The 24,429-nt window shown below is 47.9% G+C and overlaps 1 protein-coding gene across 3 annotated transcripts in view; it reads left to right on the top strand.

The window, feature by feature from the left end:
• The window catches only part of Vps35l (VPS35 endosomal protein sorting factor like), a 109,576-nt gene that overhangs the window by 12,108 nt on the left and 73,039 nt on the right, over positions 1-24,429 (top strand). For all 3 annotated transcript variants that reach the window (XM_052761151.1, XM_052761153.1, XM_052761152.1), the window contains 6 exons: positions 1,174-1,302; positions 9,485-9,569; positions 14,512-14,571; positions 21,525-21,621; positions 22,421-22,468; positions 23,930-24,023. In XM_052761151.1, the coding sequence (XP_052617111.1) occupies positions 1,174-1,302; positions 9,485-9,569; positions 14,512-14,571; positions 21,525-21,621; positions 22,421-22,468; positions 23,930-24,023 (513 nt within the window). The remainder of the gene's footprint in view (positions 1-1,173; positions 1,303-9,484; positions 9,570-14,511; positions 14,572-21,524; positions 21,622-22,420; positions 22,469-23,929; positions 24,024-24,429) is intronic.

Genomic DNA, 24,429 nt, shown 5'->3' with positions numbered 1-24,429 from the left:
TCCAAATGGAGTTACCTCCAACGGAGCAGCTTTGTGTGGCTCAAAGATCAACCTTGAAGCATTGCTTATACAGGGCTACTCTGCCTATTGGATGTAGCCCACAGGACCCCTTGATTGCTTGTGTATGCTTTGAAAAACTGACTTATTGCTTTTAACAAGTCTCACTTGTTCAATTTTACCAATAAAGACTCTGGAGTCAGATGTTGGGGTGAAAACCTGCTAGCTCAGAGAGGCAGAGAAAACACCCAGTTGACCTCCCTCCTCAGCTGATGTCCCAGCCTCTCTCTTCTCCTACACTGCCTCAAAACCTCCTCAAACTGAAAAGTCCCTCCCTCCTACTTCCTGTATCTCTCTATCCATCCTCCTGACTCCCTCTTACTCTCTGATTTTTTCCTGGGTTCACTTCCTGTCAACTGGCTTCTTGCTTTGCCTCTTGACCTATGGTTGACTTTATGTAATCCTTTTTACAATATTCAAGCAGAAAGCTCTTGGATTAAAGGTGTGTGCAGGGCTGAACCACACCACAACTAGAAACAGGTTTTTCCAGTAAGTAACGCAATCTTGGGGGTCACAGTGTGATCAGTTATCCTGCAACACTGGCTTGTTTGCCAACTCTTAAAATCTGGTAAGTTCAGAGCTGGGGAGAGGGCTCGGTCAGTCATGTGCTTGCTGTACAACATGAGGACCTGAGTTTGATTCCCAGCACCCATGTTAAATGACCTGGTGTGTTTGCATGCATGTGTGTACATACACTTCTTATGTGCCAGGTGCCTGAAGCAGCCAGAAGAGGGCATTGCATCCTCTGGACCTGGAGTTACAGCTGATTGTGACACCACTTGGGTGCTGGGAACTGAACCTAGGTTCTCTGTAAGATCAGTGAGTTTTCTTAACTGCTGAGCCATCTCTGTAGCCAAAATCTTTATGCTGGAGCTTCTAGTACCAAGCCGGGCACACAGTAGGTCCTCACGATATAAGTCCCAGTACCCCATCAGCAGCAGTGCTGGTTAGGATCATGGCTTCATCCATGGCAGGCTGGGGGTGCAGATGCTGGGGTGCAGATGCTGGACACTGAGTGGCAAAGCACAGCCAGTGCCCAGCTGTTCTGTGTGGAGATGGTGGTCAGTCAAGGCTTTTCCTTTCCTCCTGTGCTCACTTTCTGCCTTCTGCCCACAGGGATCCCAGAAGGAGCTCTTGAACCTGACCCAGCAGGATTATGTGAACCGCATAGAGGAGCTCAACCAGTCTCTGAAGGATGCCTGGGCCTCGGATCAAAAAGTGAAGGCTCTGAAGATTGTCATCCAGGTCAGGCCGTGGGAGGGTTTGTGGTTTTTCAGTTCTTAATTTTTCTTTTCTTTTTTTTTTTTTTAAGATTTTATTATTTGTTTATGTATGAGTGCTTTATCTGCATGTACAACTTTATGCCAGAAGAGGGCATCAGATCCCACTAGAGATGGCTGTGAGGCACCATGTGGTTGCTAGGAGTTGAACTCAGGACCTCTGGAAGAGCAGGCAGTGCTCTTAACCACTGAGCCATCTCTCCAGCCCCCCAGTTCTTAAATTTTCAGTGTAAAACTCCACTTCCTTTGATTTTCAGAGTCTTCCCTCTCTCAGGGTCTTGCCCTGGTTCATCTCTTGTGTGTTCACAGACGTCCTTTGAAAAGCCATGATTATGAATCTGTTTGAGAGATGACTAATCCTGGGGCCACCGTGTACAGCTGTGCAGGTTGTACATCCCATGACTCCAGGAACCTCTGTCACTCTAGACTACAGAATTAGTGATTCACCCAGCGCTGTGTGGGACACAGGCCTTGGGACAACCGCTGTCATATTTGTGATTGTGCACACTAAGGTTTGAGTAACTGTCTTTAGGTTGCCTTTGGAATCTTTAAGTTTAATGTCCCTCTCATACACTTTAAAGATGTAGACATAAAGGAAAATGCATTCATACTGGAAAAAGAAGTGTGTCCAGCAAATCATCTTCATGCATTAGTTGATCTGCTGCTGGCTCTTGGAGTCAGTCCTGTAAGGAAAAGGTTGTGGGTTTTGTTTTTTTTAAGATTTATTTTTATTTATGCGTATGTGTATGTGTCTTTATGAGTGTATACCATGTGTGTGGGTTCCCGTGGAGGCCAGAAGAGGGAGTCAGGTCCCCAGAGCTGGAGTTCCAGGCAGTGTTGGCCATCTGTTGTTGGTCCTGGGACTGAACTCAGATCCTATGGAAGATCAGCAAGTGCTCTTAACTACAGAGCCATCCCTTCATCCCCAGGAAAAGGTTTTATTCTGCTCTTTTGCCCTGAAGATTCTCCTATCTTGGCAAAAAGTACTTTGGTCAGGCGCTGGATATGTGGCTCAGTTAGTAGAGTGCTTGCCTAGCATGCAGGAAGCCCTGGGTTTGATCCCCAGCACTGCACAAACCAGGTGTGCTGGCATACAGCTGCAGTCTCGGGACCTCGGAGGTGGAGGTGGGAAGAGCAAGGTCATCCCCACTTCCATAGCCTGCTGGAGGACACCTGTCTCATGATGATGATGGTGATGATGATGATGATGATGATGATGATGATGATGGTGGTGGTGGGAAGCAGCAAGGTCATCCCCGCCTCCATAGCCTGCTGGAGGACACCTGTCTCATGATGATGATGATGATGATGGTGGTGGTGGTGGTGGTGGTGGTGGTGGTGATTTCAATTAAAAAGGAAAAAAAGAAAACAGTAGAGCCAGTGGGGCCCTTGGAATTAACTTGAGTTGGATCCCCAGAACCCACAGTGGAAAGAAAGAACTGAGCCCTGCAAGTTGTTGTCTGACCTCTACGTATATACCATGGCACACAGTGGTCTGCCCCCCACCCCCCCGCATACACTCAACATAAATAAGTACATGTACAAAAATTAAGAAAATTGAAAGAAGTACTCAGGTCATGGTCAAAGAGAGAATTCACATGCACCATGTTACTGTCTTTGGAGCAGCATGTCTGAAACAGCCATTTCAATTCAGAGGACCAGCCATCACTGTCACTTCTTATCATGGTAAAGGGACTTTCTCTTCTCTCCGACTCTTGTGAGAGAGGTTAGAGCTAGGGGTGTGTGCATGTGGCTCTCAGAGTGTTTGAAGTTGAATCTGTGTGCAGGAGGGTGGTCTTTCCTGGGGTTTCATGACTCAGGGAAAGCTGGGCTATTTCTCCCATGCCCTGATGTTTATAGAGTAAATACTCCCGGAGAAAGGGCCTCTCATCCTGCCTGCAAACCAGGGCGTCTTCAAGTTCAGACAGCTGCAGGTGTGTGCACTGTAGAGTGACCACAGCCTGGAACTTGGGACTCCAGCGGAGGCCAGTGGCTCGGGGAAGGAGTCAAACAGTGTCTGACTAACCCTTAGCTGCTGGATCCTAGAGTTGTGTGTTGCAGACTTGTTTGTGTTGTCGCTCCAAGACTGCCCGTGGTCAGAGGGCGGAGTCCACATTCAGCTGGCTGGAGTGGACCATAGAGTTTTCTGGCTGACTCAGGAGAAGATAGAGGGACACGGAAGGAATAAGGAGGGACTTAAAGAGAAGCTTGGGCCTTTTCGATCTGGGAAGGTGGGGAAGAGGGTCAGATGATCGATTTTCTGTCACTCCGTGGATCTATCAGGTTTTACTATTCCCTAATATTTAACTCCCAAGCTTTGTTTTTAATTAAACAGTGAAAGAAGTAGCAATAGTTCTACATGCTTTTGGAGGTTGCTCTAAGGGGAAAATAAAGACATGGCGTATAGGGAAAGAAGCAAGGTCCCCTTGTATGCTCTGCGGCTGGCTTTCTTTTCTTTTTTTCTTTTTATTTTTTTTGTAGAGCACTTGTCTAGCTGGAGAGCAGAGAACCTGGGCTCTGTCCCAGGACTGAAATTCCCCATCAAAGTAATTTTCAGCACGTAATTACTACGTGTTTAAGCCTAGAATTCAATGACTTTGAGCCTGGTATAGTGGTGTACACATCTAATCCCAGCACTGGGGAGGCTGGGTCTGGAGGATGACTAATTCAGTGTTAGCCCGGGCTACATCTCAAGACCCTATCTCCCCAAAGAGAAGAAATACAGTGACTGTTAGTACATTTATAGCTGTATAAGTATCCCACACAAACCAGATTTAGAATATCTTCATCGCCTTAACTCCCTGTCTGCAATCAGACCCCATCATACTCCTTCCAGAATACCACAGCCTGTCTTCTGCCTCCACCCCTGGGCATGCCACAGGATAGGCACACTCTGTACATACTCTTGCATCTGGCTTCCCTAACCAGCTGAGTGTCTTTGTTTCATCTGGTGTGTTATGTGTAGGCGCCACATTCCCCTGAATAGTATTCTGTGGCCTGTGTCCCGCAGTTTGTGTACCTGTGAACGGTTGATGATGCCCTGTGGTTCATCTGTTGTGTGTGTGTGTGTGTCGACGCCACATTCCTCTGAATAGTATTCTGTGGCATGTGTCACCACAGTTTGTGTACCTGTGAATGGTTGACAATGCCCTGTTGGTTCCACCCTCTGGATGGTGCATATAAATCTGTGGATGTAATGTCATCTTCTTGTCTTCTGGGTGGATTCCTGGGAGTGACCCTGCTGGGGTGGGAGTTGGGTTTCTGTTTCGATTGTTTAGAAACTACCAAACTGCTTTTGAAAATGGCTGTCCCGTTACGTTCCCACCAGCAGTGTTAAAGACACAGTCCCTCTGTGGCCCTCCACACTCCCTCGCCCTCGCCTGCTGTGCATGTGCAAGTGTTGGTGTGTGTGCGTTGGCACATATATGACAGTCAGAGACAGCCTTGGGTGTCAGTCCTCACTTTCCACTTAGTTTTTGACGAGGTCTCTTATTGCCCTGGGTTCTGTATGCCAGACTAGCTGGCCCAAGCCCTGGGGATTCCTTCTCTGCCTACAGTCTCGCTGTAGGAGCCCTCAGATTTAGGGGATTTGAGCTCAGGCTTTACCCACTGAGCCACCTTCCCAGCAAACAGCTAGGATTGTACTTCATTGAAAAGAAAACAGAATACCCACCGTCATTTCAGTGGTTTTCTAGTAATGTTGATGAGTTTGACCTCAGTCTTAGTAACATGTCAGCAGTCAGCTAGTGAGTAGCCCCGTGTCTCAGCCTGTGCTGCCAGTGGATGCTGAGCCTGGGAGCTGTGTGAGAGAGACCCTCACGTCCAAGCTGCACCCAGCCTGCTTTCATTGGCATCTCCGTGGACGAGGTGTGCTTATGTCACTGAGTGCTGCGGGCTTGCCTTTTGGTGTAACAGCCTCACAGGGCCCTTGTTAGAAGTACTGCTTCTTTGGTGTGTTGGCTGGAAAACCTGTGTGTGTGTGTGTGTGTGTGTGTGTGTGTGTGTGCATGCATGTTGTATACATGTGTACGGGGGTACGTTTGTGTGCATGTGGAAGCCAGATGTTGATGTTGGTTGGGTATCTTCCTCAGTTGCTTTCCCCCTTATTTTGAGAGACAGTCTCTCACTGAAACTTCATCTTTCATATTTAGCTCCTGGCTGGCTAACAGGCTCTGCCCACCCAGTGCTGGGTTGCTGGTGCATGCCACCAGGCCTGGCTGTTCCAGGAGTGCTGGGGATCAAACCCAGGCCCTCATGCTTGCATGCCAAGCATTCTACTCACTGACTCATCTCCCAGCAGCTCCCTGGAGAGTCTGTGTTTTTTTTTTTTTTAAATATTTATTTATTTATTTGTTTGTTTGTTTGTTATGTATACAGTGTTCTGGCTGCATGTTTGCCTGCAGGCCAGAAGAGGGTATCAGATCTCATTACAGATGGTTGTGAGCCATCATGTGGTTGCTGGGAATTGAACTCAGGACCTCTGGAAGAACAGCCAGTGCTCTTAACCGCTGAGCCATCTCTCCAGCCCGAGTCTGTGTTTTTAAAAAAATTATTTCTTACCAGGTAGTGGTGGTGATGCACAACTTTAATCCTAGCAGTCTGGAGGCAGAGGCAGGTGGATCTCTGAGTTTGAGTCCAGCCTGGTCCACAGAACGAGTTCCAGGACAGCTAGGGCTACACAAAGAAACCCTGTCTCAAACCAAACCAAACCAAACCAAACCAAACAAGCCCAAAGGTTTTTTTTATTCTTTGAAATTAATTGTATCATTTCCCCTCGTTGTTTCCTCCCCGTAGACTTTCCCATATACCCCTCCTTACTCCCTTTCAAATTTATGGTCTCTTATTTCATTAATTGTTGTTACATGCATATATGTATATGAATACATATCTATTCCTAGATGTAACCTCCCCAGTCTGTATAAAGTTACTTCTGTGTATGTTTTCAGGGCTGACCATTTGGTATTAGATAGCCAATTGCTGTGTCTTCCCTGGGAAGACTGTCTCCTAATCTCAACATTCCTTAGGTTGCTTGTGTTCGTTTGTGTAGGGTTGAGGCCCTGTGAGCGTTCCCCGTCCGTGTTAGCATGGCCTGGTTCAGCTCATGGTTAGGCAGTCAGGCTGATGAGACTATGGGTGTCCCTTGATGTTCTGTATTCTTAACACCCTTCCCAGAGCACCCAGGTCTTACCAGAAAGGGCTTAGGAAATGGTACCATGACCTTTAAAACCATAATATCTTCAAAATGATGTTCTATAAGGTAATTTTACATCAAAAGGTTATTATGATTTTAACTTGGGATTAAAAAAAATCTGGTTCCTGTCATCCTTTCTAAAACACATGTTCTGTGAAACCAGCTCTGGAGGGAGTCAGCCAGCACACAGCTGTTTGGGACATCCCAGCTGGGTTGAATTTGGAGTCTTCTGTTGGACTTCTCTGTCTTGCCTGAGTTGAGGCCCCCTGCAAGGCAGTGATGGAGAAGTGGGGATGTCACTCCTACAAACCATGGGGTGTGGACTGCAAACGGTCTCTGAGATTTGGGATTGTTTGGGTTTGGGGTCCCCCCGCCCCGATCTGAGCCCTAAAATTTCCCCAAGCGATTGTTTAAGTTGGGAACTCATAAAAGACTGTGAGGATCACAAAGACAGCAGGAGCTGGAATCCTGTATGTGTCCAGATGCCACCCTGGTGTCAGGATCCTTGTTTTAACAGCTCACATCTCCGTGCCTTTGAACATCTGGGCTGGGAGAGGGTTTCCACAGGTCAGGCCCATTGTTTATGCATAGGCATGTTATACATAGGAGAAACTTGGCCACTCTTACAGTTTAGATGCTGGAGGATGGAGCCAGAGTGGAAATACATACCCAGGGGCCTCAACTTGCTGGATATGTCCTGACCACCACATGCATGCCCTGCCCACCAGAAATGCATGTTCATGGACCTTTCTTTAATGTTCAATTTACTCACTATTTATGAATATGTGGTAAGTGTGAACATTTGTGCAGGCATGGACACACACACACAGAAGCCCCAGGAGGACTCCAGGTGTCTTCCTCTGTCACTGTCTGTCTTACTATTATTTTTCAAGACAGGGTTTCTCATCTAGCCCTGGCAGTCCTGGAACTCGATTTGTAGACTAGGCTGGCCTTGAACTCAGAGATTCGCCTGCCTCTGCCAGTGCTGGGATTAAAGTGTGCTACCACTCCCAGCTTCTATCTCATTTATTGATTTATTTATTTATTTATTTGTTTGTTTGTTTATTTATTTTTAGGGAACTCTCACTGAACTTAAAGCTCACAGTTTTGGCATTCTGACTGGCAGTGAGCTGGTAGAATCTGTCTCCACTTCACAAAGCTGGGGCTGTAGACATGGGTGACCATGCCTGGTCATCTCTGTGGGTTTGAGAGATTGGCGCTCAGATTCTCAGGCTTGGACAGCAAGCCCTCCCCCACTGTCATCCCTCGAGGCCCTACATTGTTTTCAAGTGCTATTTCTCTATCTGAGGACCAACCGGAGGGATGATAAGACACAGGAAAGCGCTTGGGTGCCTTACATTTGAATTTGTAACAACTTCAGGGCATTGCATCTAATTCTTTAAAGTAGGAAGGCCAGTTCCAGGGGATCTGATGTCCTGACTGGCCTCCACAGGCAACTGCACACATGTGCGTGTGCATGCTCACCCAATTAAATTAAAAAAGGAGCTGGAGAGATCGCTCACTGGTTAAGAGCACTGGCTGCTTTTCTAGAGGACCTAAGTTTGGTTCCCAGCACCCATGTCAGGCAGTTCACACCTACCAGTATCTTCACTTTCAGGGGATCTATCAACCTCTTCTGGCCTCTTTGGGCACCTTTACACACGTGGCATACACTCACACAGATGCACACATAAAATAAGCAGAAAGAGGCTTTTTTCTAGCTATAGCAGCTGTCTTACCTCAGCCCTGTGGCTGCAGTCTTCTCGAGTGTCGTGACCATGTCAGTGGTCCTGTGATCTGCAGGAGAATGGATACAGCCAGCATTGACAGTCACAGTTCCAGAGAAACACAGTCTCTGGAGGCTTGTCTTGGTCCCTTTATGTTAAGTTCAAGTGGAGTGTGTGTATGTATGAATCATTGACATAACTTTAAGAAGTCATGGGGACTTACTTGTGAGACCATTTCAAAAGACCATGTGAGGATTCCTCCCACGGTGACGTAAACCCAAGGAAGCCAGGCTGGAAAGTTAGTATAGGGATTGGTCATGTGAGAGGACTTGGCTGGAGAGATGAAGCCTGGTCCTGGTTCAGCAGATAAGGAGGATTCTTCCAGAAAAGTCTTCCTCGTCTTGAACCTGTGGCCAAGTTTTCCAGGGCATTCTATAGGAGGCCCTGTAAGCATTCTGGTTCCTTTTGTCAGAAGTGTAGTGGTAGGTCTGGGGAGGTGACTCACAGGGCCAGAGCGCTTGCCATGCCCAGGAGAGGACTTGAGTCCCCAGCGTCCATGAGAAAAGCTGGACATGGCAGGGCTTGCCTGTGACCCTAGCTTTGAGGGTTAGAGACAGGCAGATTCTAAGAGATTACTGGACAGCAAGCCAGCCAGCTTAGCTGAAACCAGTAGCTTCCGGCTCAGTGGGACACCCTGTCTCAAGAGAATAAGGTGGAGAGCAATAGAGAAAGACACTTGACATCTTCCTTAGACTTCCATACGCACACATGGGTGTATGTCTGCATGCACACACGCATACCACACATGAACACACAAAGAAAAAGTACAAATGCGGCTAGAGAGATGGCTTAGCATTTAAGAGCACTGGCTGCTCTTCCAGACACTGGGGTTTGAGTTCCAGCATCTATATGGTGGTTCACAACCATCTACAACTCCAGTTCCAGGGGATCGGACACCCCTCTTCTGAACTCTGGCAGCACCCAGGCACATGCATGCTGCATGTACACACATGCAGGCAAAACACCCGTGTACATAAAGTCTAATAAATAAAGGAAAAAAAGCATAATGCTTTTTCTTATCAATGTCCCAGCTCCCTACTGGGAGAGGCTGGGTTTGGCACTCATTGGTGTGTTTACTTGTTTACAGAGATCATTAGTTTTCCATACCTAGAGGCTCCCCACCAAGTCAGGCGCACCGGAGTGAATGGCCTCTCCTGTTCTCTCTCTAGTGTTCAAAGCTGCTGTCAGACACGAGCGTTATTCAGTTCTACCCAAGCAAATTTGTCCTCATCACCGACATCCTTGATACATTCGGTAAGTACCGTAGCCATCGTGTGTCTAGGAAATAGATTTTTTGTCCGAACGTGGTTACAAGTAAGTGGTACTTAGGTTGGGTTCTGTTGTGGCTGTAGGTTGATAATCATGAGGGAGACCAGACTGCTCTGTGATTTTTTTTTTTCTCCTGTTTTTAAAGTCAGGTCAAAAGGTTTTATATATAGAACAGCATGTTATATATATTGTATATATTTTATCTTAACGAAGTAGCAGGTTATGTTTTTATTTTAATTGACGCATGGTAATTATCTGTATTTAAAGGTCACAGTGTGGCATTTCAGTCCAGGTGTACAGTGTGTGACAGTCAGGGTCATTGGCATGGATGTCCATTGCCTCAGACGTCTGTCATTCCTTTTGTGACCACTCACAGTCCTCTGCATTAACAGGTTGAAATATTTAGTAATTGCCAGGTCGTTTGTGTGCTGTGCGTTAGAAGTCATTCCTCCCAGCCCATTGCATGGGGCGCTCTTTACTGAAACCCAGAATGTTCTCTTTTCTCATCTTCATATAGGCCAATAACGTGATGAATGACGTAGGCAGGTCAGCAGCACGTGCCCTGGCTGAGCTCAGCTCCATTGCCACCTCGAGGGCACCTGGAACTTGTCCCCATAGGATCTGTGTGCTTGTCAGGATCCTGTCACTGTAGCCAAGCACTTAGGGCAGTCAGTTGCTAGGGAAGAGGGGCTTATTTGGGCTCAAAGTTCTGGAGGTTCCGTTTATGATTTGGGCCTGCAGCAGGCAGCAGGAGTATGTGACAGGCATATCCATTCATTCGTGGCTAAGAAGCAGAAGAGGAGCAAAGGGCTGGAGCCTCACACTGCCTTAAGGGCACATGCTCTAGGTGGCTTAAATATTTGCCACTAGGCTCCACCTCTTAAAGGGACCTCGCCTCCCAAGAACACTGCTGGAGTCCACACCTTTCACTCATGGGCCTTGGAGAGACGTTGAAGATCTGAACCATAGCAGGAACTCAGCCCCTCTTCCCAGCATGCTCCCTCCCCTCACGTGTGTCTGCCTCAGGAACTGGCACTGCCATACAGCCACGTTCCTCAGCTGGACACCTAGACATGTTCTTCTGCCTGTGTCCCTGAAGCTCTCCCCAGCTTGCCCATTCTCCTGTGTCTTCAGTCACCACAGCTCTGTCTTGCCTGGATGGCAGTCACAGTGCCTCTGAGGTCTTCCTGGATCGATTGTTGGGATTGTTGGTCCTGTATCATATACTTCATGCAGCAGACAGAGATCTTTTACAGCTTAGTGGAAAGTTCTGGATGAAGGGAATAATCTGAAGGCGCAGGGGTCCTTGCCCTGGTGTGTAGCAGTGGGCAGTTGCACCAGAACAGTTTGCCTGAACCAGACAGCAGCGCTCCAGGCTGCGCATGCAGTGTGGAGGTACCCCAGGAACTCGCAGATGCTTCCTTCCGAGAGCTGGAGGTCAGACGGAGGCATTCACTTCTTACCAGAGAGGGGGCCATGGGCTTACAGCACAGAGGGCGTGTCTGTAACCCTTAAAGATCCGATGTGTAAGAAAGCAGTGTCAGTCAGATAGCACGTCTGTCCAGAAGACCAGCGATCTGTGTCTTCCCTAAAGCTGGTGACAACAAACCTTCCAGCTGCTGAGGATCAGCAGCCTTCAGATGTAGCTGGACCTCGGGACTTGGTGTCGTAGAGATTGTGTGTTTTTCAGGTACTTTCTGTTGGCATAACTTCATTCTCAAGATTCACACGGTGTTCCGTGCATCCATCAGCTTTCCTGCTGGTGGTTGCTGAGTGAGGAAAGGGCTGTTTTTTCCAAGCAGCCCAACAAAGGTCCTTGAGTTCTACCTCACTGGGCTGGCTTGGTCATGTCATGATACCTGGCAATGAAATGGGCTAACTTCCGAGCCTGGGTTGATCACCCACAAACGTGTGCTGCTGCTGCCCAAAGAAAGAGGAATGGGCTCTGGTCATTTTTAGCACTTACAAGTCTCCAGCTTTTAAAAAGTAGAGCCCTGCCTTACTTGGATACAAATCCCGAGTCCCGTGGTTGGTGTTGTCGTGTGCTGTTCAAACAAACCTGTGTCTTGGCTGTCAACATGATTGACCGAGGGTTGGAGCATCTTGCAGTGCAGGACCACAGGGCACCCGGCCCAGGCATCTGGAGATGCATAACCAGGGTAGAAGCATGGCCTGCTTTGGTTGGCATCTCGGTAGAGACCACAGGCGTAGGTTGGCTGCTGGTTTCCTAGGCTGCTTGCTGCTCCTTCAGACATTCAGTTTTCCACCTGGGAAATGGTGCATAGGCGACACCCTCACAGACTGTCTGGAGAGAACTACCTGAGTGGGTGTGTAAGGAGCACAGAGCACTTTCCTTCTCCTAAGAGCTACCGGCAGGACTGTGGTAAATAATTATGGGTAGTGTCAGGCAGAGAGTTCATGCTCAGAACATGTTCACTGTCATCACTGTGCTTTCCAGTCATGGAGCCTTTGAGGTATCAGAAAGTGAGTCAGGAAAAGAACTAAGGCTTGGGGGAGGCAGCTTAGCGAGGGAGAGGTTTTTGTGTGAGCGTGAGGCCCTGAGTTCAAAGCCTCAGAATCCACATTGAAGATGGCCATCTGCGTGTGCACCTGCGAACCCATTGCCGTGGGAGGCAGAGCTAGAAAGATCACTGGCGCTTGGTGGCTTCCAGCCTGGCTTCAGGTTTGATGAGAGTCCCTGACTCCAAAGAATAGAGGCAGAGAGTGGTAGAGGAAAACATGAAAATTCTCCTCAGGGTATTTGTTCATGGATATGCAATGCATTCCTGGGCCACATGTGCGTGCACACACTCAAGTGCTCTCACACACACATGCATATTCATACAGAATGAACTCAGTCAAAGATTATTGTTTCTCGAAACAATGCCACTACCTGAACAAAGAAAGATAGTAGTTAACAGCGGTGTGAGGCTGGAATAGAAAAAACAGTTGTCTTTTTCTGAAGGCTGTTTCTAGAGAGGTAGCAGGCTTTTGTGTAGGAAGTAAAGGAGTTTATATTGTTCCTCAGTGTGTGCAGGGACAAGCAGTACCTCTGTCCAGTGTGACCTGATGGCATCCCTGTGTCAGGGAGGGAATCTCTATCTCTCTTCACAAGTATGGCCCTGGGTTATGAAAGCAAAGGGTGGGAGTGGAGGGGGGGTTGGGGGACACTGGCATTGGAGCCCATTCTTTGAGGCTTCCAGAGCTTGCAGTGTGTGTGTTGAGGGGGGTTATTGGGGGTTGGGGGTTCCAAGCTGGGCTTCTCACCTTGGCTGTACACTGACATCCCCGGGTTCTTACAGTTATTCCCAGAGAGCTTAGCTGCACCCAGGCCATTTCTGTGAGAGTCTCTGGGGGTGGATAGAGACATCACATTGGATGGGGATTTTCAGGAACTCCAGGTGCTCTGCCTGTATGCTGGGTCTGAGAAGTACCAGTTTAGGGGACATGGGTCATTAGTCACCATTTCAAGATATTCTCTCAGTTAGTGTCTCTCATACCTGAGCATGTATAAGGAGTTCCCAGTGATGTGGTTCAAAGTTGACATTCTAGTCACATTCCCTAAATCTTTGTCTCTTGAAGCTCTGAGCCCGGCCCAGGCCTGTGCATTCCCAGGGTCCTCAGGCAAGTAATTAAAAGTCTGCTTTGAGATGCTCCTGGGTGGGACTTCAGAGCCTGGCTGCAGCCTCCCCTGCAACCTCTCCCTGTCGTTTCTACACAGCACCCCTGGGTCCTATGCTCTCTGACCAGATAGGATGCTGCAGCTCTCCCATCTCCTTCCATGTGTGCGCAAAGTATGTTGTTCTTCACTACCCTGAATAATGGGGTCACTAAAAAGGAAAAGAAATACTTTTAAACTGGAGGTGATTTGGGAGAGCTGTGACTTGTATTTCATGTACGTCAATAACATTTTCTCAACAGCATGCACCAGATAAATAAAGCTGTTTGTATCAGCTTTGGAGTCTAGCCTGCCCACGTAGTTTTGAAAACTAGAGTATTTATTTATTTGTTCATTTTATCTGTAAGAGAGGCTCTTGTGTAGTCCAGGCTGGCCTCAGACTCACGCTATAGCCGATGACCTTGAACTTCTGATCTTCCTGCCTCTACCTCCCAAGTGTTGAAACTGCAGGTGTGTGTGCACCAAGCACAGTTTATGCCGTGCTGGGGACTTGAACTCAGGGCTAGGGAAGACTGGCTCCCAGTGTGCTACAGTGGCAAAGTCAAGTAGTTGACACAGCAACTTGTGACCTATAAAACCTAAAATGTCATCCACCCAACAAATCCTGAGTACTGCTACGCACTGGCCAGGTGCTGGAGGTACCCACAGTCAAAACAGGGAGTGTCTGCCCCAGAGAACCTCAGGTTTGGATGCCTTTGAGCACGGAGCAGGAGGGGCATGGCTGTTCAGAAGTCCAGCTACTCATTGTCTCCACAGCGTGGTAGCTGTGGTGCCAAGGGCACTTTGCAGACAGCCTTGGCTGAAGAAGCCAGCCTTTCACGTGACTTCACTGAACTTACCTAGAGTAATTAAGTTAAAAAAATACTACCGAGTTTTGTGGTCCCCAAGCTGTGGGTCAGCTATATGTTCCCTGATCTCATTGACTGAGTTCTGGCCACAGGCCGCTTTTTTGCATCTGATGCCTAAGCTAGGCATGGGTGGAGCTAGAGTCCAGTGTAGAGCACTTTCTGTTGAGTGTATGAGGACACCTTGGGCTGCTTTGGTCCTGAGTTCCCTGTTCTTTTTCCTCTTCTCACTAAAAAAATCCCAAAGCACAGTGGCTAAAAATGTTTGCCACCAGGTGGCAGCATGCCCTCATTAGTTGATGCCTGCTGCCAGGTTCCATTTTCCTGTCCCTAATTAGCAACATTTATTTAATGTTTGCTCCTGTGGTGTGTGATGTCAATACCATATGTCTTTTTCTCCTAGGAAAGCTGGTCTACGAGCGAATCTACTCCATGTGTGTGGACAGCCGTAGCGCCTTGCCAGGTAATGCCACGCTTCCGGGGTTCTGGGCGCCAATCTGCCCTGAACCACATTAGAAGGTTTTAATCAAGTCAGGATTTATTGAAAACGGATAAGGTTTTTAATTTTAGTGTGTTAAAAGGAACGCGTTTGAGGTCTGATTGTCTCAGTCATCCAAAGCCATCAGAAGGTCTGCAAGCAGGCAAGTCATTAGAATGCACAAAATGGAATGGTGTGGAACCAGACCATGCATGCCAGTTTCTCTTTCGCTGTTCACCATCATGCCTGTTTCCTACGTGTCTTTCTTTCCAAGAAGCAAATTACTTAAATAAAAACTATGTATGCACGAGAGAACATCAAATAAATCAATAGTAGTAGATGCCCCGACTCCTCAGTCTATACATAAATGATGTTGGCATTAACCTTATTGCCAATCAATTTTAAATTCCCAGGAGGTTCTAATGGGACAGGTGGATGATGGACTTGTATTGTCACATGAGTGATGGTGACGACGCATTAAGATGCAGCATCTGCCTTTCCTTTCCCTCTTTAGCTCCCAAGCTTTGCTGGGAGACACCTGCCCGTTCTCCCCAGCTGGAGCTGCAGCCTTCTCCCTGCTCCTGGCAGTGGTTCTTGTCAGGGGGCCAGGACACAGCAGTAGTGACAGGAACCCGTGATTTGACCTGTACCCTTCCTCTTCTCTTCCCCACTCCCTTTTTCTCACCCTCCTTTTTTCCTCCCTGGTCCTCTTTTTTGTCCATCCATCCAAATAGCATCTGTCTACCCTCCTACCTATTCTCTGTTCATCCCCATCCACCTGCCAATCCCAGATCCATCCTTTTACCTGCCCTTCTGATCCTCCTGCTCCACCTCCATCTGTCTACCCACTGATCACCCACCCATCTATCCATCCATCCATCCACCCACCCACCCACCCACCCATCCACCCACCTATCCATCCACCCATCCACCCATCCACCCATCCATCCATCCACCCACCCACCCATCCATCCATCCATCCATCCATCCATCCATCCATCCATCCACCCATCCATCCACCCATCCACCCATTCACCCACCCATCCATGCATCCATCCATCTATCTACCTGTCCATTTATCCACCCGTCTTTTAAAAATTCTTTAATGTGAACATTTCTCAGAAAGAAACACAGCTGTACACAGCTTTAGGTCTACATGAGCCCTTGGGAGCTACCTGGTCTCATCATAGAAGGACAAGGCCATGGCAGCAGAGTTGGAGCTGTGCCTGTACTGTCTGGTCCAGTGGTCACCAGCCCCTTGTTGCTCTTGAGTACTTGAGATGTGACTGGCAAACTGAATGAGTTTTGGCTGTAAACAGAGATACTAGATAGCCTGGTGTGGAGGTTCATGCCTGGAATTCAGCATGTACCATCAGCACCCAGGAGGCTGAGGCAGAAGGATTGTGGTTCAGTGGTTCAAAGCTAGCTTGGGCTACACAGTAAAATCCTGTCTATAAACCCCAAGGACTGAGGCTACAGCTCAGTGGTAGAGTGCTTACCTAACATGTGAAAGATGTCATCCTCAGCACTCAGAAAGGGGAAAGAAGAAATGACAGAAGACACTGGATTATCAGACTTAACGCAAACAAAGGCCATATAAGCCGCTGCTGACTTTTCAGTCTGGTCCCAGGTTAAGACGGTACTCCAGATAACTGGGCCTCAGCACGCCAGTGTAGGCAGCCGGGCCTCTTTTACCTTCTCTGGCTCACACAGCACTTCTGTGGCTGGTGCTGCTCTCGTGCCTCACCCCCCCCCCCCCCCACACACACACTGTAGTCAAGTTTTTAGTGGCTCCTTCTGGTAAGTTTAGGATCCTGGAAAGGGGTGCAGAGGCCAGCCCCATGGGAAGATCGTCTCTGTTGGCCAGGGATCTGGGAAATCCAAATTTATTTATTGAATGTATGTTGACATATGTGACTCATGGGCATCAGCACCAAACCTTGGCCAACTGCCAGAATTAAACTTGTGTGCTTTCTTTGGCAAAATGGAATTAAAAAAAAAATGCATGTATTTCTGTGCACTGCTTATGTGCCTGAAGCCCTTGAAGGCCTGAAGAGGGTATCAGATCCTCTGAAGCTGGAGTCATGGATGGTTATGAGCTACATCACGTGGGTGCTGGGAAACAATTCGAATTCTTTGCAGGAGCGGCAAGTGCTCTTGACAGCCAAGCCATGTCTCCAGCCTGACTAGCAACTTTTTAAAATCCTTTCCTGGGGGGATTTGTAGAGATGGGTCACCCGTCAAGAGCACTTACAGAGGACCCAGACTGTTTCCCAGCACCACACGGGGTGACTCACAAACCAGTTGTAACTAGTTCCAGGGCATCTGAAGCCGATGCCCTCATCTGGCCTCCCTCAGATACATATGCACGTGTGCTTGCACACACACACACACACACACACACACAATCAAATAAATACATTTAATTCTGCTTGCTTTGCTTGCTTGGTGGTGGTGGTAGTTGTTGTTGTTTTTTGAGACAGGGCCTCATGTAGCCCCGGCTTGCCTTAAATGCCTCTAAGGAGGATGGCCTTGAACTTATTCTCCTGCTTCGCCTCCCAGGTGCTGGCTGGGATCACAGGTGTGGCCACCACACTTTTCTGCTTCTTCTATTGGTTCATACACTGTCACTTAAAAACTTTGGAAGAAGTCTGGCCAGTGATGGCACCCGTAGTCCTGGCACTCAAGGCTGAGGCAGGGTATAGGTTAGCCTGGGCTAGTTTATCAAGACCTTGTCTCAAAATAAACAAGTTTTGTGTGGCCTACCTGACCCCCAGGGACATTTGACTTTGCATCTACTGTAATTATTCTCTCAAACAACATGTTAGGGTCAAGTAAGGAAAAATCACCAATTGGCCCCACCCAAGCTCTCCAAGTGCTGTTACATCAAAGGGTGTTCTCCTTATCTGAGTATATTAGTTAGCCATTTTAACTTGAATATTTTACTTAACTGAGAGCAATATAGATCATGGTGTGTTCTGTTTTGTTTTGAGGCAGGTCTTGCTATGTTGCTCAGGCTAGCCCAGGCTTTTGTTTTCTCGAAATTGATGTGGTCATTATTTCTTTCCTTTCCCTTAAAGTCTTCACTTGGATGGTTTTCTGTGGTTCTGAGAACCCAAAAGCGGGAGGGCAGACTTTGTCCACAGTTGTTAGGGTCCTGGGGAATGACTCTTAACTGAAATTAGGAAGAAAGCTTTGAAGTCTCTACCACAGAATTCTGCCTGAGGAACTCTGGAGGAGAGGAAAGCTGGTGACATTTGCCCTCATTCTTTCCAACAGAATCAAGTCCCTCGGCTGAGGAGCTGATTCTTGAGCTCTTCGCCCTCAGGAGTTCTAATTGTGGTTTAACTCATGTGAATCTGGAAAATTCCAGCATCTTTTAGAGTTATGCCAAGCATACACCAAGCCAGGGGATCATGGATTCTGGGCTAGCTTGGAGCATGGTGAGATTGTCTCCATTTTAAAAAAAGAAGAGGAGAAGGAAAAGAAAGAGAGAAGGAAAAAAAAGAAAGGAAAAATGAAGAGGAGGAGTACATGATACTATGTGTGGTCACCCCCACACACATTTCCTTAAAAAGTTTTTTACACTTATTTTTACGCTTATGTATTACGTGGAGGAAGAGAGTTAACTGCCAGTTAAAGATTAAAGACAGGAAAAATCTCGAGCATGGCAGGTGGCAGCAGAGAAATCTGGAACACAACAAAGAAGAGCAGACAGTGAGCAGTTGAAGAAAGGCTTTTGGGGGTGAGGAAACACACACATGTGACAGGCACACAGAGAAAAAGACCCTCTGCAGAGCAGAGTGGGCCTCAGGAGGCCAAAGCCCAGCCTGTCCTTTAGGGCTGGGTTTTTAAAGTCCTCAAGGGTCTTCCTCTACTAACTTAGGGCTGGTCAGTTTGAAGAAGGCTATACAACTGTGTAAACATGTCTGCTGAACTATTGAACTAGTTCACCAGCAGGAGTCCTGCTGGAGGAAGAGGGAGCCCTCAAGGCCCTTGTTTTATGTTCTCAGGCTGTTGACCGGAGGGTGAGGAAGAAACCTTGGGAGTTACCTAGTCACGGCCCCTCTCCCTGTCTGTCTGTCTGCTAAGGAGTCTGTCTAACTCCTCGCCCCATGCTGCAGTGCACATGTGAAGGTTACAGGACAACTCGGGGAGGCTATTTTCTCTGGACAGTGTGTGAGTCCCAGGGATTGAACTCGGGTCCTTATGCTTGGCAGCAAGCACCCTTTCCCACTGAGCCACCTCACTGTCCTCTCCCTTAATAAAACAGCATCTGTATAACGAAGGCATTCACTCCGAGTGACTAAGTCATGTTGTCTCCTGCGTGGGAGACATCCTAGCACTTGGCTGTGTGGCCCTTGCAAACCCGTCTCCAGACTCTCCCCAGGGCTGACTTCGGCCACATCAGGTTCAGCAGGGGCCTTAGTCAATGTGGCAGCGAAGGAGAGCTAGAGTAATTGGTCTCTTCCCTTCTCCTAAAACTGCAAAAGTTCAGAGTCGAAAAATGAAGTACTTAAAAAAAAAGTTGGGGGTGGCACCTCTGCTCTATTATGTGGAAGGAAGGCTCTTCTGGGTTAATTTCCAAATCCTGGATTCCTTCCCCATGTCGATGCTCCAGTGCAAACGTGTGAAGTCTGTATGAAGTCTGTCATTTGTGCCTCTCAGCCCAGAGCCTTCAGGGCATCGCCTTTGCACTTAGGAGAATCCTCCGAGGAGGCATCTCTGCCCTCGCAGACTGCTGAGGAGGCCGCGCCTGCCCTGCCCTCACCACCGGGCTTGCTTCCTGGGCTCTGACTGGTCCCAGGGCCTCTGCTGTTTCTGCTTTCCTATCTAAGCATGGCAGCTCCCGTCGTGACTCGGTGGCGCTCACGGACCAGCTGTGCAGAAATCTCCCGTGATCACTTGAGTCCCCAGCCTCCGTACGCCTTGTCCATTCCACTGCCCGGGGTCCTGTCTTCCCAGGTTCCCATCACCTGGTTACTGTTTCCTGTTGTTTGTCCCCACCACTGGGTAGCGTCCCGAGGGCAGGGCTGCCCCATGCACTGGCTGGGAACGTAAACACTGTTTGTTGTCGGCTTTTAAAGGGCGTTCTGGGGAGCAGATGAAGTATAGGAGTCTGTTGTTTAGTACTGTTTAGTTTTCTATGCCGTGTTAAAGTCTTGTGTAACGCAGTCCATTTCTTAATTCTTTCTTGACCTGTCTGTCATTGTGTGAGATTGCTCTGTGTGTGTGTGTGCACATGTGTGTACATGCATGTTTTTATGTGTATGTGTCTTGTGTGTATGTGTATGCATGTGTGTATATGTGTATGTCTGTATATATGTGTATATGTATGTGTGTGTCTCATGTATATGTGTATATTTATATGTATGTTTATATGTGTGTCTCCATATGTGTGTATATGTATGTGTCTCATGGGTATATGTATAAAATATGTGTGTCTCTGTGTGTGTATGTATGCATGTATGTGTATATATATTTCTCTGTATATGTGTCTCTGTATACATGTGTCTGAATGTGTGTGTACATGGGTATACATGTATGTTTGTGTGTATCTTGTGTATATGTGTATGTGTGTATTTGTATTATGCATGTGTGTATGTGTGTCTCTGTATGTATATGTGTATATATGTATGTTTGTGTGTGTCTCATGTGTATATGTGTATGTGTGTATATATGTCTCTGTGTTTATATGTTTCTGTATGTGTATGTTTATATTCATGTGTCTCTGTGTGTATATATGTGCTTGTGTGTGTGTTTTGTGTGAGCTATAAGATTTTGGCTTTTTCTTTTTGTGTTAGAGTCTTGCTATGTGGCCTTGAACTTGTGACCCTCCTGTCTGTGCCCTCCACTCCCTATGAAAATGTATGTCATGTCCAGAACTCTAAGAAGTAAATCTGTGTTATTGAAAACAAAGACTGTGTATCAAGATTAGGATTGGCTGCAGAGCTGGACAGTTCGAAACATTGTCAAGGAAGGTGAAGGAAGGTGAAGGTGGATTCCGGTGTCTTAGTGCCCCTTGGGTCAGTGTCGCTACAGAGGTTCCCGCTTTGTCGTCCAGTCAGGCTGGTGGGGATGGGAGGACGAGTCCCTCCTCTTAGATGTTTCACAGAAATTGTGCTTTTGTTTATATTCTGGGGCCCACACTCAGTCACATGATCATACCTAGCTACAGGAATGGCCAATGCAGCTGGGAAACAGAATTGTATTATTAAAGAGAAAAGAACAGATACTGGAATAAGCTGGCAGCGTGACCACAGGAGACCGGAGTGTCAGAGCCATATTGAGCTGGCCGCCTGGCTCTGGCTCAGGCCTTGATTTACCTTCAGGTCTGGCTCATAATGTTTACGGTAAAAGTGTTGTTCACATTTCCTGTTGAGACCAGGTGCTAGATGCATCCATGATTCTTCAACTGTTGCCACAGTGACTGCTCTGCACGTCAGGGACCTCTGGTTCATCAATGTGTGGTGGCTAAGAATAAGGAGCCAGGCTGCCCTAGCTTATGTTCTTGCTCTGGTTGGCTTGCTGTGTGTCCTGGGCAAGTCACTCAACTTCCATGTGCTCCACCTCTGGAAGTAGATGGGATCTACTGTGTGGATAAATGACCCAGCGAATGCTGTTTCAGACTGAAATACAATGCACGATGCGTGCCTCTTCCAAGGCATGTGTGTGCACTGGTGTCATCTCTGTCCCTGTTTCCACTGAAGATGAGGAGGGACTCCACCTCCTCATTTTCTGCTCCTGGACTTACAGCAGCTAGAAAGACCCAGGAGCAGGCCAGCTGTGGTGGCCCACACCTTTAGTCCCAGTGCTTGGAGGCAGGCAGATTTCTGAGTTACAGGCCAGCCATGCTACACAGTGAGACCCTGTCTCACACCAAACAAACGAACAAACCCAGGATTTTGGGAACCAACACAGATTGTCTTGCGTTGCAGATCACTTTTCCCCAGAGAACGTGAGTGACACGGCCAAGGAAACATGCCTGAATTGGTTTTTCAAGATTGCTTCCATCCGGGAACTCATTCCGAGATTGTATCCTTTTCTTGTCTTTATAATGATGGGTGGGAAGAGCGGGGCTGGTGTCAGCAGCCATGGGATGGACTGCCCAGAAGTTCCTGGTGACACCGGTTCTGTCATGATCAGTAGCTACACTGAAGAGGTCCTTGCTTGGAATCCTACTTGGTCCTGATAGTTTTCTCATTTGTGACTTTGAATATGATACATGAATCAGGCTTTTGTTCTTTTGAGGACCATTCCCATGTTAACTCTACTAAGAAGTCTCATTTAAAAAAAAGGATTTATTTTGTTTTTAACTGTGTGACTGGTGTGTTTGTGTACCCTTGGAGGCCAAAGGCTTTGGATCCCTTGGAGCTGCATCTAAAGATGGTTGTGAGTCACCCTGAGGGTGCTGGAAACCAAACTTGGGTCCTCGGGCTTGGTGGCCATCTCGAGGGTCCAGGTCCTGCTCTTCTACACCAGCACACCGGTGGTGAAGCGTGGAGACACCGACCTACACACACGGTATCTTAGTTATCTCAGGCCCACGCTCCCCACAGGGCTTTGATCGGAAGTCTTAAAATTCATTTTAAATGTCAACACAGAGCCATGAACCAATAGGCAACCTTTCCCAAAGCTTAAGTAAGTACAGAGCTTTGAGAACCCTGAAGAGAACATGGCAGCTGCCAATTCAGTCCTCTCCATTGTCACAGACCATCATGGCCTCCTGGTGCCTCAAACTAATTTTTGTTTTTGTTTTCCTTCTGGAATAGTCTTTGTCTGACAGGGAACAGGCCATCTGGAACCTGTCTTCCTTAACAGAACATTTCTATAGTTACGTGGAAGCATCCATCCTGAAGTGTAACAAATTCCTCTCCAAAACGTAAGACCCTTCTTCATCTGGAGCGGTAGAATTCCTGTCCAAAGACACAAACACAAGAGTGGTGTGACAGTAGCTATTGTCAATGAGTTTTTAGTGTGTGGCCGATGCTAATTACCTGTGTATTTTCCCACTTATGTGGAAACTTAATGAAGTGGAGATGGCATTTTAATCCCTATATAATGAACAGAGAGGAAGAGTCAAGCATGGGGATGGGGCCGTGTGAGGCCTACAGGAGGTCGGTTCCACTTGGATCTAGCCCTGGGTCTCCATAAGTGATTGAGACCCTGAGCCTCAGTCACCTTCGCTGAACATGGACCTAATGAGAAGTGTGTGGGCCCCGAGCTACGCACACGGCACTGGGAGGCACGCTGGCGGACCTGGCCTGCACCACGTTATGTGGGGGGCTGCCACTGCTGGTGACGATGGTAAAGATGACCTTGAAAGCAGGAGCCTTTGCTCCTGGGGCCCAGGCAGTGTGCTGCTGCTGCTGCTGCTGCTGCTGCGATTTCTCACAAAGGCGGTTCTGAGCCATTGGCAGGGCTTGAGGAAGCCAGTGGCATTTAGAGTCATGCCTGGCAACTGTGCCACAGGCTCCTCAGAGCAGCCAGGGACCTTCCACAGAGCACTGTTTAATTTGGAGCGGGGGTGACCGAGATGGTTTATCGGTGCTGAAGAAATAGTTGTTTTTGCCTCCCCAACCGGGTGCAGATCATGTCTAAGAGGGGAGACCCGTGTCACAGAAATGAATCTTGGGTCACGTGGATGGGGTTTGAGGTGGCTGTTTGCTGCCAGCCTGAGGTGGTTGGAAGGGATGGGACACAGGACACTGAACCAGGACCAAACAATAATCCATATAGAACAGTGGTTCTCAACCTTCCTAATTCTGTGACCCTTTAATACAGTTCATGTTGTGGTGACCCTCAGCCATAAAATTATTTTGTTGCTACTTCATAACTATAATTTTGCTACTGTTATGAATCATAATGTAATTGTCTGATACGCGAGGTATCTCATATGTGACCTCTGTGAAAGGGTCATTCGACCCCCAAAGGAGTCACAACCCACAGGTTGGGAACCACTGATCTAAAAGCTCAGAGTGCTGGCTGGCAGTTGACGGAAAGCCGGGTGAGGGATAAAACTTAAAATTAGTGAAGTCGGGCTGGGTAGGTAGCACACACCTGCTGTCCTACCACCAGGACAGGAGAAGAGTCTGAGGCCAGTCTCAAACACACCCAAATGAATCAATTTAGAGTAAGTCTGACCTCAGACATGTGTGTGGGGGGAAGCATCAGAAGTTGTGTCCACAGAGAGAAACTGGTTATACTGTAACTGAAACTTTGACCTTGATTCTTACAAGTTGGGTTTTTCTCCTCTGAATTTAGGAAAATGTAGCTTTATCATGAAAGTGAAGAACAGCAAGTCCTCCCATGGGGTGTAACTCTGCCCTCCTTTCTCCCACAGGGGGATTTCAGAGTGCCTGCCCCGCCTGACCTGCATGATCCGAGGGATTGGGGACCCGCTGGTGTCCGTGTATGCCCGGGCCTACCTCTGTCGGGTATGGTGAGCTCGCAGACATGGCGCCCTGCCTCCTCAGCGGGTTCCTCCTCCACCTCCCTCTGCTCTGTTAGCTGCTGTTGTAGGGCACGGGTCTTCACAGAGAGGAGAGCTGCAGGGTTGCTTGTAAGAGTTAATTTTGAAGTAGACCAACTTACCACAGTTCTAATTAGGGGACATTTAAGGTCATCTTCACCCAAGTGAACTGGTTTTCTGGATTAATTTTCTCAGTTCCAGCTGGGAAGGAGGCTCCAGGCTCCTTTTCAGTCACTTGAGACCGGCTTTTCCTTGTGTTGAATTATCTCTGTGTGTGTGTATGTGTGTGTGTGTGTCCCCTTGTTAAGGAGTTGCGCTGGTGTGGGCTGGCGAAGGCCTGGGAGGGAGCACTGTCCCCGTGACCTGACAGG

Source organism: Peromyscus californicus, unplaced genomic scaffold (assembly GCF_007827085.1).
Source record: "Peromyscus californicus insignis strain IS unplaced genomic scaffold, ASM782708v3 Scaffold_4__1_contigs__length_199733344, whole genome shotgun sequence".
NCBI classification, from domain to species: domain Eukaryota; kingdom Metazoa; phylum Chordata; class Mammalia; order Rodentia; family Cricetidae; genus Peromyscus; species Peromyscus californicus.
This window is presented reverse-complemented; position numbering and strand designations above follow the sequence as displayed.